The sequence below is a fragment of the Parasteatoda tepidariorum genome, chromosome 10 (genome assembly GCF_982258835.1).
Source record: "Parasteatoda tepidariorum strain Cologne lab strain chromosome 10, Ptep-v5.0, whole genome shotgun sequence".
Lineage (NCBI taxonomy): Eukaryota > Metazoa > Arthropoda > Arachnida > Araneae > Theridiidae > Parasteatoda > Parasteatoda tepidariorum.
The window spans coordinates 30472641-30492193 of NC_141764.1; the positions used below are offsets into that span (position 1 = coordinate 30472641).

The 19553-nt window shown below is 28.9% G+C and overlaps 1 protein-coding gene across 1 annotated transcript in view; it reads right to left on the reverse strand.

Moving 5' to 3' along the window:
• Positions 1-13874, reverse strand: part of LOC107438034 (cell adhesion molecule Dscam1) — a 105233-nt gene extending 91359 nt beyond the window's left edge. Inside the window, exon 1 of the mRNA XM_071184467.2 lies at positions 12937-13874. Within this exon, the coding sequence (XP_071040568.2) occupies positions 12937-12988 (52 nt within the window). The 5' untranslated portion in view covers positions 12989-13874. The remainder of the gene's footprint in view (positions 1-12936) is intronic.
• Positions 13875-19553: the final 5679 nt, after the last annotated feature.

A 19553-nucleotide genomic window follows, 5' to 3' on the forward strand; every position in this document is an offset into this window, starting at 1 on the left:
GTTTTACAGAATGAAAAAGTTATTTTTTATTCTCATTTACTACTTTATTTATCTACTTTATTCATTTTGATGCGAAATGTAATATTTACATTTGACTGCCCAAATCTAACCTGAAGATTACGTTAAAAGTGGAAAATATGCATATTAAATAATGAAAATTGACTTCGGGAGACTTAGCAGTTACATTTCTTATTAAAAAAAATTTTAAGCTGATATTTAATTATTAATTGTTGGTTCATTAATAATCACTAAGGTATTTATACATTCCTTGCCAATGTGATCCTTGCTACTTAGGACAAACTAGACATGCTTTAAAATTTAGACTTAAGGGACACGTTAAATATGCTAGCTATTAATAATTCAAGAAATCATAAATTGCAGCACATTGTTGGAATATGTGGTATGAATTGAATTTTGATAATGCTATAATTGTTTCTATATCAGTCACATCAGCTCATCTTGATGGAAAATTGTTTCACCCTGATTTGCCTCCCTCGGCCACTGTGGTTTCTGAGATCTTTTTTTCCTCCCTCGACTGCTGTGGATTGCCTAGTTTTGTTTATCATTTTTATTTTTTAATTTTTCATTGACTGCTTAATGCTTTATATTTCTAATCCCTCTTGTTTCTTCTCTTTCAGATTTTGCATGCTTTGAAAATGGGCACATAGTTTTAAGTGCTTGAAATATGACCACTGTTATTGCTAATTTGTATACTTTTGAAGCGAATGAAGTCTTTAATCAAGAAATTATCTATGGTATTTATTTTAAATCTTTACACGCTTGATTTTTTTTAAAGTTTTCTGAAGCTATAAAAATTATTAATTTTAAAACCAAAAATTTGATATTTAAGTAGAAAACATTTCAATGAATAAAATGAAACAAAATATGCTAGAAAAAGGAAACAAAAGATATTACTGTTGCACTGAATAAATAAATAAATTCATTTCATAAAGTTCCCTGTTAGTTGAAATAGAAGAAATTGAATTCCTTTTCAGTCTCAAAGGAACCCTTAGCTAGTTAGAATAATTTTCAATTGTCATATTCAATGAAAAGCAATTAAACAGCTTTCATTCATTTCATTAAAGTAGTTACTTCGATTTAATAGATATCTATAAGAGAATTCTAATTATCGACTTGTATAATCCGCACATTGTAAATTCTCATAGATTTCAACGCGATCGCAGATTTCTTTTCCTTTTTTATAGTGTAATTGAACACTTATATAAATAAACTTTTATCTATGAACTATTTTCTGAAGTACTAGCCTTTTTCAATAATAATTTTAAGATTTAGAATCGTGTATTGTAAAAAAACAGGAGATTATGTAATTATAAATTCAGATAGCACAAGTAATTGTAGATTTAATTTTTTACATTTTAAATAACTAAATTTAATTTATTTCAATAATTAAATTTAATTGATAAATTTAATTAACCATAAAATTTAATTGAGAAATTTAATTAACCACAAAATTTAATTGATTTCAATAATTAAATTTAATTGATAAATTTAATTAGTCATAAAATTTAATAGATTTTTTATTTTATCATTTTTTAGCAGGACTCCAAGAATTTTTCCGCTGAGAGTTAGACGTTAACGCTGGTTAAAAAAAATATATGTATAAAAAATGGCAATTTACTTGTTATTGACATTGATTTAATATTACTGATTTACTTTTTTAATGTGATAATTCTTACAATTTATCAATTCAAATGAATTTAGCATTTATTTTTTTAAAATCATCTAATTTCCTCTTATTTTATTTAATTAGATGATAGATATTTTTATAGTGAATGCTAAATAGTTTTATTTTGAATGTAAACACATCAAAATATGTCAGTTTATTTGCAATGGATGATGATTTACTCACGTAAATATGGTAATTAATAAATAAATTTAAGCTGTAACAGCAGTTAATTTTTTGTTTGAATAAGATAATTGGTGATTTTTTTATTAATTGTTAGAACAGTTTTAACTTTATTTTAAAATTTTTTTTTTTATTTGTTTATTTATTTATTTTCTAAAATTTACAAACTGCTTGTAATTAATATTGGTTTAACTTTATTGATTTATATTGTTTAATGTGCACAACTACTATTGTTTAATGTGCAACTATTTTTTAAACGTATTGACTACCACCTATTTTCGAGAAGTAGATTTATTTCCAGCATGCTTTTTTTACTTCAGCATTAACTTTAACACTGTAAGTTTAGTTAACTTCAAGACTCTTTTTTTAAAGAGATTTCATCTGCTCTTATTTTTCAAATATTTCACAAAAATGATGTTTCTATAACAGCCCAAGCTTAAAAAATAGGAAAACACGTTTTCTTTTCAATTACATGTCGATAACTCACGGTAGAGGGTGGGTAATATAAAAAAAATGATCGAAAAAATACTCGCAACCAATAACATAAACACCGCACCAATTGGTGAAGCCATTCAAAAGATATAAAGAAAATTTAATCTGAAACAATGGATTTCAACAACGGAATTTCATGTTTTTGATATTGCTCCCGAAGCACATGATGTCGGTGAATGATGTTGTTTACAAACTGAAAAATAAAAGTTTGTAAACCGTAGAAAAAAAAACAGGATCTAAATCTGAACACTTATATATTTTTAGTTTTAGCATCGGCGATTTTTGTTATTCGTCTTGCTCTATAAATTGTCCTCCGACTTCGCAGATAATCACTATTGCATTTATTTTCTACATAGATATTGTAATAGTAATTATTTTCAGAATCTTCAATCAAACTTTTTTTTTGCATTTTAAAGCGAATTTTGAAATAAATTGATATGAAAATAAATGTCTACATATAATGCATTGAAATAACAGATAAAAATTCCGATTTGAAAAGTTTCACATAATTTTTGAATCAAAAGGGTTTTAATTACACTTCTGAGCCAAGTCTGCGGGTTCGATCCCCAGCCCAGACACCGGATTTTCGGAATGCAGAAAATCCTCAGCGGCCATGTCGTATGGCTCTCCTTATTGGCTCTTAGCATTACCGGCAAAATTAAAATTCCTAGTGCACTTTAGCATCCAAATAAAGTCTCGGTGCTGCCATCTATTGTGGCAGAAACTAGACGTCCAAATTAACATGACCAACGGTATCTCACCCATATTAGTGGGTCCTGAAAGAGTGGATACCACCTCTGGAGAACGCACTAAGTCTACTCACCGACAAGACCAATTGTGCAGGTCATTAGAAATAAAAAAAATAGAAAAATAGTTGATGAATTGTGTAAGTGTAAATTAAAATCTAAATAAAGTATATCAAGACAAAAATAGTAGAACCAGGCCGGGATAGTCTGGTTGGTAGGTGAAGTAGGTGTACAGGTGATTGTGAGTTCGATCGCCATTGGCCGAACACTTTCTGTGTAGTAACTGATGACTGCTGCACGTGAAATCTGTCGGGTCATAAAATCCTCCAAGTTCCCATAACGAATAAATGTCTCTGGGAGTATTGAATTGGAGATTGATCGTTCTCTGCTCCAGGTCAAAATTACGATCTGTGGAGGGATAAATATATGTATGACTGCCTATAAAAGGGATGTGACGTGTACGTGGCGGAAGTTGCATTCTCCAGAAGTTGTATTGCGCCACTGAAATGCTTTGTACCCTCTGCTTTTGAATCACTTGGTTTTACCAGCCAAGATTGCTGGTATAGGCAAGTGACTTTGGAAGCAAACTAAAAACACAGTAGAATTTTCCTGCTCATACTTTTACTGTGCGGAAAAAAAAAACCTGTCAAATGAGAATTTTCTCCCATTTAATGATTTTTAATTTTAGTATTAGAAAATGAAAGTAATTACATTGCTACCTGGATTTTATATCAGAAAACACCTCAAGTATTAAATATAAAACCCTACATCTAATTATCTTAACAACCTCTGAAGCAAGAATCTTCTTATCACAAAACACATTTAACTGAAAATATTTCCATGCATGCATGTTTGAAAAATATTTTAAATTAAGTTCCTTAGCTGCTCATTATATTTTATCCTCGAGTTCAATAAAAGTCTATTATATTACAACATCCCTTATTTTGCATATTCCGATAGGTTGCGAAACAGTTTATTATGCACTTCAAAATTGAAGTTTATTCTTCTGTAGAATTAATGACTTCATTATAATATTTTTACTTAGGCATTACTTGAAGTATATTTAATACTTTTACACCCAAAGAGAAATATTGAGTTCATTTTTGAAATCATATTAATGTGTAAGATAAAAATATAATTTAGACGTTATTCCCAATTTTTTGAATGGTGAAAATACAAAAGAGAAAAAAAATTATAAAAACGTTTATTATAGTTAACCCTTTGACGCAGATGGAACACAGTTGATTTTTTCATGTATATTTTTTTTGACGTTATAATTACCAGCTAAAAGGCATTTAGATTCTTTTAAATTATATAATAAAACCAATCTAATAGTTACTAAAAATATTTTTTTTTTCTTTTTCCAATGGCAGGCACTGAATTTGAATCCTTGCCTATACTATGCCAGAATTGTTGCTCATTTCGCGTTAGCCAGTGGGCACCTGTGAACCAAAGTCACGGAGGCGAGCAACATTGCCCACGCCACAGTGCCACAAACCCGTTTATAGGGTGGGCCACATTCACACATCATACACACACACACAACAGAGGACAGCACAAAGAGAGAGAGAAACATCCAGCCTATGGCTTCGCAGTCGGGAACGCTAACCGCTCGGCCACCTGGCCGGCAGTTACTAAAAATATTTCTTAAATTCATGGCATTATATCTGTACTAAAATATGAAATTCAACAAAAAGAAGTTTGAAATTCTTTTTTCACTTATATTCAAAAATTTATCAATAATTGATTGTGTAAATTAAAAAAAAATCCTATTATGTATAACTGTTAGAGAAAAAATTGCAAATAAGTGCAAATTTGAAAAATTATTGTACTGCAAGCCGTATTTGGAAGATTTTTTTTGACGCATAAAAAGACACGGGTGTTTCAATCTTTGTTTAATACCCATAAATTATTAAAATGTTAAATATAATATTTTTTACTAATTTTGATCTAAGTTAATAAACAAATCGGAAAAAAGTGTGAAAAATATGTCTAATAAAAATTCTGGGTCTAAGGTTTATGTGAGACGTTTTTATTTAAAAACTATTATGAAAGCAACTTCTCTTTTTCGACGTAATAAAAGCATTTAGTTATTATTAAATAATGTTTAAGAATAGTTTATCTTTTATTTTGATATGGAATAATTTTAGAAATTTAGACCCTAAAATGTTTAATAGCAATTTTAGAATTTCAGAGGCGAAAAGGCTTTAATTCTGCAAAAAAAAAAAAAAAAAAAAAAAAAAAAAACGTTTTAAAATTGCATTGTTAGAAATTTTTAGAAAAAAATTTAAATCACAATTTTTTAATTATTATTTCACCATATTCAAAAACAAAACAGTGAGAATAAATAAAATGGTATTCAAATTGTTTACTGTGAGAGTTATTAACTTCTTTCACCCAGTACTCATAAACAACCAGAATTTTAGCGCACCAACCAGACCCTCTTAATGAAGACACTTAGTTCCTGACACATGGGTACATATTATAATCTGAGGGCTTACCTTGTCGAGTTAAATTTCTTCTTTATGATTTTGAAACCATGCTTGTTGCAAATAAGTTAAAAGATCACCTAGTTTTTTATTCATGGTTTTATAACCATACTAATTGTAAACGGTTTTAAAACTGTAAAAGTAAAAAATTTTCTTTTCCTTTAACTTAACGGCTAACTGACTATAAAGACTGCTGACGGTCATTTTATCGTAATTTTAGAATGAAAATTGTAACAGTGTATTTGAACCAAACAAAAAAGCAAAGTTTTAAAAATATTATTTTTAAAGGATGGCTGTAAATGCTCGATAAGAAAATTTTAAATACTTAAAAACTATGATTGTTTATTGAAAATTACACTGCAGATAAAAAATAGTGAAAATTTAAACATAAAATTCCTCTATTCTCTATCCGATATGACATCCTTTGTTCAACCCGTAGACCAGAAAACAATAAAGAATTTAAAGCATTTTCTACCTTTGAAAATGCGTCTTTAAACTAGCATCAATTTGTTGGATGTTACAGTAGAATCCTTAGCAAAGCATGGAAATAAGTCATTTGCAGTACAACTACTTTTCCTGTAGAGTAAAATTTTTCTTTGCAGATTTCCTTGAACTTTAAGATTATGAATTAGATCCGTTTTTATCTGAGTGATGCAGGAAGTTTTAATTTGTATCGATATTGAAAAGTATGTTTAGATCGGCAATGAGATCAAAGTTAGCGGTCAAACAATCGAAACAGGAGCGCGAACAAAAAGCGGTGTATTTTCAATGCTGAGGATCAAAAAAATTCAAGAAGAGAACAAAAAATAATCCAAAATTTGTCCCTTCTGACACTTTAGAAATGATGAATTAAAGAAGGTTCGTGGAGTTGCAGAAACTTTAAATCAGTTTATTTCATTCATTATAGTGACAGATTTTATTAATGTATAGTTCAACTATAACAAACTGTTATTACAAAAAATTTTAAGTGAATTCATATAGAACCTATTCCTATGAACTTGTATATAAATTTTGGGTTAATATAATCCCAACTTCTAAGGAAATTTAATATAAATACTTCATATAATAATACAATGTAATGTAATATAATATAATATAATATAATATAATATAATATAATATAATATAATATAATATAATATAATATAATATAATATAATATAATATAATATAATATAATATAATATAATATGATGTGATATTGTATTGTATTGTTTTGTACTGTATTGTATAATATTGTATTGAATTGTATTGTATTGTATTGTATTGAATTATATTATATTATATTATATTATATTATATTATATTATATTATATTATATTATATTATATTATATTATATTATATTATATTATATTATATTATATTATATTATATTATATTATATTATATTACATTACATTACATTACATTACATTACATTATATTATATTATATTATATTATATTATATTATATTACTTTATGTTACATTACATTATAATATACCATCTCAACTTATGATAATGTATTTGTGAACAAAATGAAAGCACATTTATTGATCCAAATGTTAAGAATTTTTTTCTTCTTCTAAAAATACATAATTTAAAGTTTTGTAACCTCATTTCATAAGTGTTATAGCACTTTTGGAATAGTTCCACGACAAGATTATCCCGTATAATTTTTATTTTTAAGGTAAAGATAATTTCAAATTGAAAACAAAACTTTATTTTATTTCCATAAATATTTCATAAAAAAGCCACTACACTTTTCATGACTTATTACAATTCAAAAAATAAAGAAAGAAAGAAAAGGGAAAAAAAAGAAAGTTCAAAGGCAATAATTTCTGCCCCCAAAACAACTTGGTTTCCAAATATTGAAGAAAAAATAATTACGTTTCGAAATAAAATGCAGCAAGAGAAGTAAATTATAAAGAAATGCGGTATTTGTGAGAGGGCGACAGGAAACTTTCTTCCTCAGAACTCTGACTGAGAGGATAAATAATAAAATAAAAAGAACCTTGTAAAGGTTGAAAGTGATAAATAAGTCAGGATTGAAAAGTCTATTTACTTTAAAAGGGAATACTGAATCCTACCTGAATCATAGAATCTGATAAAAGGAGAGAAAAAAAACTAAATATATATAAATTCTATATATTTCCTTTAAAAGCATTTCTTTCGCTTTCTTTTTGAAAAAAAAAATGAAATACATAGAAATATAATTAGTTTGGATATTTATTTGAAAAATTTAGTAAGTGAGAATTACTCTTGACTTTATGTAAATGATATAATAAGGCTTAATTATTATAAAAGGAAAAACTCTTGGTAACGCGTTTGTTAACGAAATATGTAAAATTTAAGAGCAGATTAAAAATTAAAGGGACATAGTTAACTGATAACTAATGACTATTTTATGAAACTTGTTTTACTCTTTAAAAAATCTCACAAACCTTATTAAAACTCTTACAATCATTGATTTCCATATTTGGTTGAAAAAAACACAATTTTTAAACTAAGCAAATTTAATAGTAGAGTTACAAAGAGAATATGATTTAAATTAGAGTTTAAAATTTTTATAGATATATCGCAGCAAATATAAATATATTTCGGTATAAAATATCCATAAATCAAAAACAATTACAAAAATTTAAAAAAAAACACTGAAAAATTCAGAAAACAAATTAATTTTAAAATCAACAAAATAATAACCTATAAATTTCAAATAATGGTAAGAAATGTATAACACAGACAAGTAGTATACATTTTTGAGTGAACAATCTACAGAACGGAGTTACTTTGAAGAATCTCATAGCCATGACATTTTTTCCGATATTGGCTATTAATGTTAACACTGTTTTTAAGTCAAATTGTCCATTGTATCGCTTGTTCAGGCTGTTCAAAATTTTTTTCATTGTAAGGCAAGTTTTAACAAAAATTAACTGCTTAAACTAAAAACTATTAGATATTGTATTCTAAAATTATGCTGAAATAACCAGCAGCATAAACGTATGCAAAGTATACGGTTTCTTAACCATTTACAACTAGAATGGTTTCAAAACTATAAAAAAAGATATTTAACTGGATATTGGAGATAGTTCAGCAGCTTTATTGTGCTGCCATCTATGCATGGAAGAGAGTTCCGTCTACAAATTGTTCAGGGTTACAAATCGGGAAGTTCAGGACGCTAGGAACTCCTCATGTGTTGAAGGAAACGGGGGAAATACAGTGGTGTCAACGATGGGACCTGAACCCCCGTTCAGCCGGTCATGATACATTGACAGATTAGCCTCTTGGCTATAATATGTGCCCAACTGAAAGCTTCATTAAGTGGGCCTAGTTGGTGGAAGGCGTACTAATATTTGAGAGTTTACTACAATTGTTGTTTGCTTAGAGTTATTGCGATTAAATTCTGGTTGCTTAGCTGCATAAAGTGAAAACAGTTTATAAACGGTTTTTCTCACAGTTAACAGAGTTAACAGTTTGAATACCTTCTTTTTTATGGTTATTTGACTGCTTTGCTTGAATGTGGTAAAATAAAAATTTAAAAAAAATTTTATTTAACCAATTTTCACATGAAATTTTTAACAGTGTACATATGATACGAAGCGCATGCAATGCGTGCCTGTAAAGATCAAACACCTTTAAATGCTTCTGCTGAAATTATCTCATTTTTATAAATTAGAACATACTATTTATGTCTCTGAGGCTGAATCTGAAATACTTAAAGTAATTTTTGTGGATGGTATTTTAAATTACGGAAGGAAATTAAAGTCAGGAAGGAAAACGTATTTTCTTTGAACAAACATTTAGTTTCTAATCCTCAATTTTATTTCTGATCCTTAATATGGTTTCTTAACCTTCAAAATAAGAGGGATAATTAGAAAATTTTCAGTAGATTATGCAAGAGGCGGGTCAAAAATTTCCCACATTAATATTAATTTACGTTTTTGCGTATATCGCCTACCTCGGAAAAATTACACAAGAACTCAGTTTCACAGAACTCTAAAGTTATTAAAGTAATAGCTTTTTTTTCGCACTGTACCTCAACAGTTTTGTCAAAAGTTAAATATCTTACACCTCTCACAAGCTGGAATTTAAAATTGAAACTTTTATGAAATTAAGCATTTTACTCTTCAATTAACATCATCCCATGGATTCAGATTTTGAATTATTTCCCTCAAAGGAAAATTGCTTTTTAAAACAAATGTTTTCAAACACCATTTCTTGATATTAGCTATCGATTTCATTCAGCGATGTTCCTCTTTAGTATCATTTTCTTAAATGTATATTTTTATGCGGAAATATATTCTTCGGAGAATCATTAAGAAATGAGAGTAATCTTTTGGGGTACTTTTTATGATCTAGTTACTTAAATGCGTCATTAATTTATTTTTACTAACTTCTCAAGTTTATTCCTTTGGAGTATATAGAGTCATGTAAAGACAACAAAAGTAGTTGATGTTTTGTGAATAGGTGCTTCGTAATTACTTTGGAATTTACGGTACTATATGAATACAAACGTGGTCTATTATGAGTTTGATTGTAAATGTAAATATTCGCTCGAAAAATTAAAAATAAAAGAACAAAACAAAACTAAACAACTAGTTTTACTAGTTTTAAAAACGAATTCAAATAAGTTACCAAGAAAATAATTTAGAAATAATTATTAAAATCGTTTTTAAATATATAGTTTAGGTTTGTTAACATTTGTTTTAGATTCTTAGACGACGTATAGCTAAAGCATTCCAGTCTATCTTTTAAAATCGAAAATCATTTTACAAATATTTTAACTATGATGACAGACTGATTTTGTTTTTTTATTTCCTTAATTTTTTTAAAAATAAATTAATGCAATATAATTTTTAGATTTTGGTTACTTGTTTACTTTATTAGTTTATTGTAATTACATTTATTACCAATACTATTATTGGATTGTATGCTTTTGTATTTCAGACTATGTTACTATAAGTTTTTATCTTCACTAAGGGATCAGTATCTTCTTAATGAAGTAGCTAGAGACGCGAAGAATTAATAGATGGGTATATCAGTAAACTAAATATTCATTAAATGAATAAATATTTAAAAAAATAATTTTATTAGTACAGAAACAAATAAATAAAATTATAAATGCATTATATGTTTTTGCATCATATATATATATATATATATATATATATATATATATATATATATATATATATATATATATATATATATATATATATATATATATATATATATATATATATATGTATATATATATATGTATATATATATATATATATATATATATATATATATATATATATATATATATATATATATATATATATATATATATATATATATATATATATATATATATATATATATATATATATATATATATATATATATATATATATACTATAAGTTTTTATCTTTTATATATATATATAATTTGCATGATGCATGTACAATAGTATGAAATATATTTCAATGGTAATTTTTGAATCAGGATTTTTGTTTAAAAAAACGCTGTATTTACTAAAGCCTATTTTAAAAATGTTTTTTATCTACTTTAGGTACGAAATATAAAATATACAATATGCTATATAATAATGTAATGAACCAATTAAAAGTAAGATTTTTTTTCTGTTTGAGATGCGTCACTCATTTTCAGAAAATGGGATACCTGCTTGTGACTTGGCGTGGGCATCTCGATCCTGATTGGTTGTTGAAATGGGGCATTTGTTTACTTTAGCAACTGTCTTTCCATTACATTTCAGAAAATCTAAGCTGGTAAAGTATCAATTCTCTTAAGTATCACATTCTATATTATTTCATAAAGATGCTTTCTCAAAGAAAGGAAGGTCTAATTCTGTATGGAAAAGTATGGAAGGTCTTCTTCTTCTTGAAATGCAGGAACCCAATTGAAAGACGAGAAAATGGGTGAAAGGTAGTTGACTTTTTCTTCATATGCAAGCTTAAAGCTTGTTCTTAATTGTAGCCTCTCATGAAAGGGAGGGAAATACCAATCATTAGTATTTTCCTCCTTTAGTTCAAGAGGATTTAAAGAAAAGATTAAAAAAATTATTTCAATGATCGAGTTCTCTCAAACTGTTGTTTGTATTTTAAACTTTTATACAAATATAAATCGCATATATTACTCCTAAGGAGCTCGCAAACCTTTTTTAAAACAAGTAAAATAAAGAAACAAATTATTTTGTATTTAAACGTTTCATGTTTCAGTTTTCATAAAGATATTAATTTTAAAGTGCCAAAAAAAAATTTTTTTTGAATTAGCTGTCTTTATAATTAGTTTGCTAATTACAGTTAATTAATTGTTAATGTACATTAATGTAATTTTTAATGTAATTATTAATGTAATTGTTAATGTATTAATTAATTGTTAAAGTACAGTTAATTTTAGCACTGTATTTTATGATGTAATAAATATTAAATATCATTGTAAAGATATAAGACTTGAATTAAACTTTCTATTAAAATTTATTTGCCTGTTAATTACGAAGTATTTTCAAAAAGAATAAGATTATCACTATTTAATACGACAGTTATACGCGTTTTACAAGGCTGTGCATGATTTTATAGGCTAATGCCTGCAACTGCCCAAATGAATAATGCTTTTAAGTACAATTTTATTTTAAAGTGTAAATTTTGATGTGAGCGTTTTTTTTTATTAATTCCTAGGTATTATTAATCGGCTTGTCAAAATGCCTATTTTTTCTGTACATGAAACTGTTTTCAATATCAAGCATTAAAAAAATAGACAGGGAGAAACGTATTTATTTCGAAAAAAAATGTCGCTCACAATCAGTGGCATGTCTTAAAAATCATTTTTGCAGACATTTGAGACAAAAAAATTTTTTTTTTAAATTTTCATTGCATGAAATATTTTACAAATATTAAAATTTATAACAATAAAAAATGTGGAAAAAAGAGATTGCTAGGATAACAATCAACACAAAATTTTAAACACCGAAAAATCATTAAGAATACATTGTACCATTTCTGTCTTAGCTCTCTAAAACAATTCAAGAACATGAAACTATTTATGACGTTAATTGTGATAGAGCAGTATAATCTACTGTAAGGGAAAAAAAGTTAAATTTTAGTGGAAAATAATTTTTGAAAATTCCTATTTTATTCAATCCACAAGTTTATATCATATTTTAATTAGCAGCTAGTATACATTTATTCACGCATTTTTTAGTAATTTATGTAACATGCCCACATTTAGTGTATTTTTATCGCTCAATAATTTTTCCTCGTGTATCGAAAAACATTTAATCAAACAAATATTTTATTATTATTTAATAACATGCAGAAAACTAACAAACTTTAATTATAAAACTTTTATCTTACCTGTTTTTAAGACCAAGGAAAAAGAACTCCAAATAATCCAGTTTAATATCATGATAAGTTAATGCATAAATGGCTTTCTTTGAAATATAAAATCAGTTTTTATGGATTTGATGGATCCACGAGAGATAGCTGTTTTATTTTTTAATAAGGGATGTTTAACATAAATAAATTGTATTATGAAATATAGTTATTTATAAGGCCTTACTAACTGAGATTCTTTTTAGTTGATAAAAGCATTTGCTATACTTTCCATTTAAATACATCCTAAATAGTATGAAAACGACAGGTATAGCTTGTTTTATACTAATTTTATACCCTCGACTAATATATAATATTGAAAAAATATTCAGAAATTTTTATCCAAATAATTTTATATTTTGAAAAATGTAAAAAGACTGAACTGTCTTACTAGTATGCACCTCTTTAAATGCTGATATTAATAACTTTATTTTATTGAAAATAAAGATTGAAATGAAAAACTTAGAATTTTCTTTATTCTATAAATCGGACAGAAGCGCATTTTAATAAATGTGTTATCATTTTATCGCAGGAATATTTTGTTTCAAATTAAAATTAAAAAATATTAGCACTTAAATTCCTTTAAATAAAAATTAAAAATTTTTTAATTAACACTATTGTATTAGAAATTAAGAAAAACTTCAGTATCAAATCAGAAAAAAATGGCATCTAATTTTGTTAAAAAATCTTAAGAATTTAAGATGCTTTTTTTAATAAAATCACAAATAAATTTTCACAACTATTTAAAGTCATGATAAACGCTGTATTAAGCACCAAAATCGCTTAGAGGATACGTTGAATTTTTATTTCTAAAAAAGGCAAAAAACATGTGACCTTAACTAGTAGCAACGTGCATTACAAATTCAAGCACAAACTATCTAACTATCCATCCTTCGCGATCAACAGTCTCTGGGACATATGATGTACGTAACTTTGAAATTCTCAGTCCGTTCGATAAAGCAAGGTATTCTGCGCATGTGCAACACTTTTGATACGTCCCTAAAGAGGTAAGTCAACATCGAAAACGAACTAAGTCGAAAGTTGATTTTTTTTTCCTCTCTGAAGTATATTGAAGCAACGTTAGGTGCTACACAAGTTGAGTGTCATTTTATGAAAATAAAATTACCAACTTGAAGTTGAAGTGTTTGATCAGGAACAAGTTTCACTTAATAACATTCCTCATGAGCGACCATTTGTTTATAAGTTTAACTTAAGCACCATTGGTTGAAGTTGAGATTTCATAGAATGATTAAGATGAGTTATGCGATTTTTTATAAACTTAGCCAGAAGTTTATATTTTAAAATAGCTGCTTTGGAATACATTTGAATGCTCTTAAATAATTCAAGTTGGTTAGAATATATGGACGAAGAGTCACGTGACATGAAAGTTAACAGCTATTTGCAGAAAATAAAAAAGCTAAAAAATAATTAAATAAATAGATAAAATTACCTACTGAAGTTGAATTTTTTAATCTAGTGAAAGTTACACTGCAAATAGCATTCTGTTATTTTGATTTTATAAAATGGCTAGCTGAGTATTTTCAATAAATCAAAAAAAAAATCAGAACGGAGCAAAATTTAAAAATCGTGTGCAAAATTGAACCATGTTTATCCAAGTAATTAATAAAACTAAAATAATTCCATTTTTTAATATTATATTTTGTCTTAACGCATGGCTTTATGTTATCAGAATAGGCAATACAGATTTTCAGAAGTTAATTAAATGAAAATAAAAACTAATTGAATTCATTTTTGCACAGTGCTGTTGCTCAAGGTCAGATCATGAATTTACCTCTATCATGCAATTTTCTACAGTTCGTATTTCTTTTGAAGTGCCACTAAAAAAAATTTTATATGTAAGAACTGTATCTGTATTTATATTAAAACTGCACAGCAATGATAAAATTTTAAAAGGTACAGAATAAACTAATATTATAATACACTGCCGCTATATTACATTTGGAACCTAATAAAATTGAACTAATTACTATATTTATGATTATTTCTCATTCCTTTTATCTTTGCTTAATTATGATAATGCAATTAGTTTTACATTATTTTGTTTTAAACTGAAGAAAAAATTAAATCGGATTATCGCTGAATTAAAAGAAAAATTCTCCAGCGTATATGTTTTAATTTTTGTGTCCTGCTCCCACCATTGGTTGGAGAGTTAGAAACAATATTTTTGAACTTAGAAACTGGATAAACTGTAGAGCTGTTAAATATATCATGCAGGACCTCTTATCTGTGAAGTGAATATAAAAATCTTAACTGCGGGCCCCTACGGCACTGCCATTAATGCACAAAGCTATATATTTTTTTGATAATTTTATTACCATCGTTGAACAGCCTACCCAATTCCTTGGGCTTACGATTACGAATGTTCAACTCCTTAACCTTGTAGTTTTGAACTCTATCCGGGAGACAATGGAACTCCTGGATCAAGTATTGGGAGAAATTTGCCTTCGTGGAGGACGTTTTGATGGAACCAACCTGCATTTGCGTTACGTGGAGAGGAGAACCGCGAAAACCTCCCAATGTCAGCCTGATGGCAAGGGGACTCTAACCCAGATCCGTCTACTGCTGAAGATAATTTGCGTTATAACTGTGGTGGGTGCAAGCCGGATGCGGAATTCCTATCGAATAGTCATCTCTAGGATTCATACTCGATTCACCTCATTGAAAGTCGAAGGCTCTACCCCCTGAGCCATTACAGCTAATACCCAGCTATAATTGTGAAGACTGTCCGAGGTCCTTGGATGTGTATTGAAGCCCACCAAACTTCAATTCAATGGGTACCAGCTAGTCTGGGAAGTAAATGTGGCCAGTGCGCTACATTGCCCCCATCTCTCCCATGGTAGCCAAATTGTGGAGATTTAAAAATGCCCCCTGGAGAAATTACTGCACTGTATGGTATGTCATTTCCTCACTAAAAATTAACAATATAAGTCTGGTAATAAAAACGAAAACTCATGGTATTTAAACCCTTAATTTGGTCATTGTTTTCCCTTTCATAAGCTAACGGTTTACCGTTAATACTGGTTTTCAAAATTGTAGTTCTTAATACCATATACTTAGAAAAAGAAATACAAAACTGAAAAAGAAATTTAACCTACCTAATGGTTTTTATGTCAAGCTCAAATGTTTCACGATATAATTACCATTTTTACCATGTTATATCACATGTAATAAGACTATATTTTATTATTAATTTTATGAAAATCATTAATAAAGCTCTTCGGTAAAATTAATTGACCTTTTAAATGTTCCAATAGTTCCAGAAGCGAGGTGAAAGATACCATATTCTAATATTTTTAACCATACTTCTTTTACCAACATCGTTTCCACGTAAATTGCCGCTAAACTATATATGAACTGGTGAACTAAAATATGTATATATGTACTTTCATCTTTTGTTTCGCATGAACTCATTAGTTTTTAACAAGAATGCATTTAATTCTGCTTATTATTTATTCAGATTAAAGATAAAATTACTGTTTTATTCATGTTTCAGCTTAAATTTCCCGCCAATTACATTGTGATGGAACGAAATTTAATTTGTAACAGGAAATAGAATAGTATTAAAAGTATTTGCAGACATCCCTTTTACATTCAATTTCCTCAATAATTATTAAGAATTCCAGGAAAGCTTTGTTCTAAAAACAATTCTCATTAGTTCGAAATCTAAGTTAGCGGGAAGTGGTTGTTCTTCCTAAAGACTGATTAAGGAGTCTGGATAAAAAAAGGAAAGCTTTTCAAGAGTCCTTTGTTTGTTTTCTTTGCTCCTAAGATTAAAATCTGATTGATTGTCCACTACATGACCTGTGGGGAAAGTAGAGCAATAATTGCAAATAATGCATTCAAAGATTTATATTGTATTTTCTATATGATCTATAAAGGAATTGATAGAAGCACAAAATATTTTATTAAATACTATTTTGATAATTTTATACGTTTTCTTAAAGTTTATTAAATGCATTAAAAATTAATTTAAAATATATAATCAATAAAGCAAAACGAACGTTCTAACATTTTAGTATGAGAACAAAATAATTTTCGAGTAATTTAAAGCATATTTTACCTTGCAAATTTATTTAATGTTACAGATACATTTACATTTCAGGCTTAAGAATAAATTTCAAATAATAAATTAATGTAAAGGAATTAGCCGACCAGGTGGCCGAGTGGCTAGCGTGCTTGACTGCGGAGTTAAAGGTTGCGAGTTCGAATCCTGCTCAGGACGTGGATGTTTCTTTCTTTCTCTCTCTCTCTGTTCTATGTTCTTTCTTCTGTGTGAATGTCATCCGCCCTATAAACTGGTTTGCGGTTGTATGACGTAGGCGACGCTGCTCCACCACCGTGGCTTAGCCATAGGTGCTCACTGGGTAACGATAGGAGAGTAGCAATTCTGGAATTTCTGAGGCCAATGGGAAATAGACCCAAGTGCCCGCCATTAACCAAAAAAATATATATATAAAGGAATTATTATAGTTATTAGCTGAGACAAAAGTATGGAAAAACAGCCAGAATATGGTCAAATAAACCGTGTCTGGTGCTATGGGCACACCAAAAAAAACAAAGACCGATGAACAATTGCAATGATTTTGATTGAATTAACGGTAAAATATAGTGTTATAATAGGTGTTAATATTTAGTAAATGTGTCACAAATTGGTCATTTTATCATAAATTTTAGAGCTTGGCATAATAAAATTTATTGTGTTGATAAGTTTACTTTTCAGTTCTCTATTTGAAAACCAGAATTTTCGGTAAACCGTTACCATATGAACGGAAAAACTATCAAATGAATGAATGGCTTATGTTTCGCAGTGGACTCATTGTTAAGACACGGTTCCCAGCAGATCACCGAAGTCAAGCATCACTGGCTGCGGTCAGTGTGCGGGTGGGTGACCACTTGGATCAGCCTGCGTAGGGACCGAGGGTGTGCGGTATTGGTCCTCGTTAAACTGTTCTACCGTAAAGTGCTCGACTTCGCGTGCAGGTCGTCGGGCTACCGAAGCGGGGGTGCCATCCCCTCCGCAGAGGATCAAAATTGTGATGGCATGTCTTCGGATCATCCTCAGGGATGTTTCCCAGACCGTCGCCAATAGCCCATTGTGCAGCTCTAGTGCGACGTAAATGAACAACAACAACAACAATGAATGGCTTATAACAACCAAGTATTTTCGTTTTATTACCAGAATTATGATCTTTTATTACCGTAAATGTCATTACCGGGTCTTGTGGTAATTTTACCATATTTTTTTTTCTCCATGTATGTTGGTAAATGTCATTTGACTTTGTGCATACTTTTGTTAATAAGATTCTGACCAGATTTTTTTGAATTTTTGCTTTTTTCACCCCGTATGAAAAATGGGTACTTAGCTAAATTTTTAAATAAAAATGATGCAAATCAATCCTGTACATTACAAATATTTGATTTTAGTCAGAGTAACGGTATCGAAATCTGTATTTTATTTTAAAATAAAATGAGTATACTTAATTTGTTCATCAATTTGCGGCAGAAAATGCTTTCGTTTTTTTTTTATTCCGTCAACTTTTCAAGGATCATTTTTCCTTTGTGAGAACTACCGATATAAATAAAACCAGTTCCTATATTTATTTTTATTTTATAACTGTCACTGAGCAGCCCATCCAAATTTGTGGGTTTATGACTACTTATGTTCAGCTCCGTAGCCTTGTAATTTTTAAACCAATCTAAAAAACAAGGGAATTCCTGGATCAAGAGTTGAGTGAAATTTGCCTTTTTGATGGAACTAACCCACATTTACGTTACAAGAAGAGGAAAACCACATAAACCTCCCCTGGTCTATTTTACGACAGCATTGTGATCGGTGCAAGTCGGATGCGGAATTCGTATCGATCAGTCCTCGCTGCGGCTCAAACCCGGTTCACTTCATTGAAAGGTGAAAGCTCTATCCCCTGATCCATTCTTATACTTATTGAAAAAATAAATCTGGTTCAATGAAATCAGTATTCAATAAAGCCAGAACTAACTTTTCGATAAATTAGTGTATTTCCTCTGTTACTGCCGAGGATTATAAATTGCGTTTTTTTAATTGAATTATGTCAGTGCCGTGCCTTACTAATATTTCTAAGTAAACAGGCTGTTTTTTTTTCTGAGAATCTGAATTTTAATTTGATGTAAAATAGCTTTTATGCCTGCTTGGTTGGTTCTAATACCACTTGCCACACGGGTAAGCCTGCTTGGTGAAACCGAGCAAATTTAAGGCAGAGTGTGCGATTCTTGCTTTTCAGTGGCGCCATCTATGGCTAAGAATTCGACTTCTGCCACACCATACGTCGCACCTGTTTATAAGGTGAACCCATACATCCATTCATTCATCGACAGATCGTAATTTTGACCTGAATCAGAGAACGATCGATCTCCAATCCATTACCCCCAGAGGTATTGATCTGTTATGGGAACATGAAGGAATTTGCGACTCGACGGAATTTTAACGTGCATCAGTTACCAACTACAAGGGGAGTCTTCGGCCAGCGGGGTTCGAACCCTTGAACTCTCGGCCCAGTGCCCTACCGACCAGGCTATCCCGGCCATTGCTTTTATGCCTATAA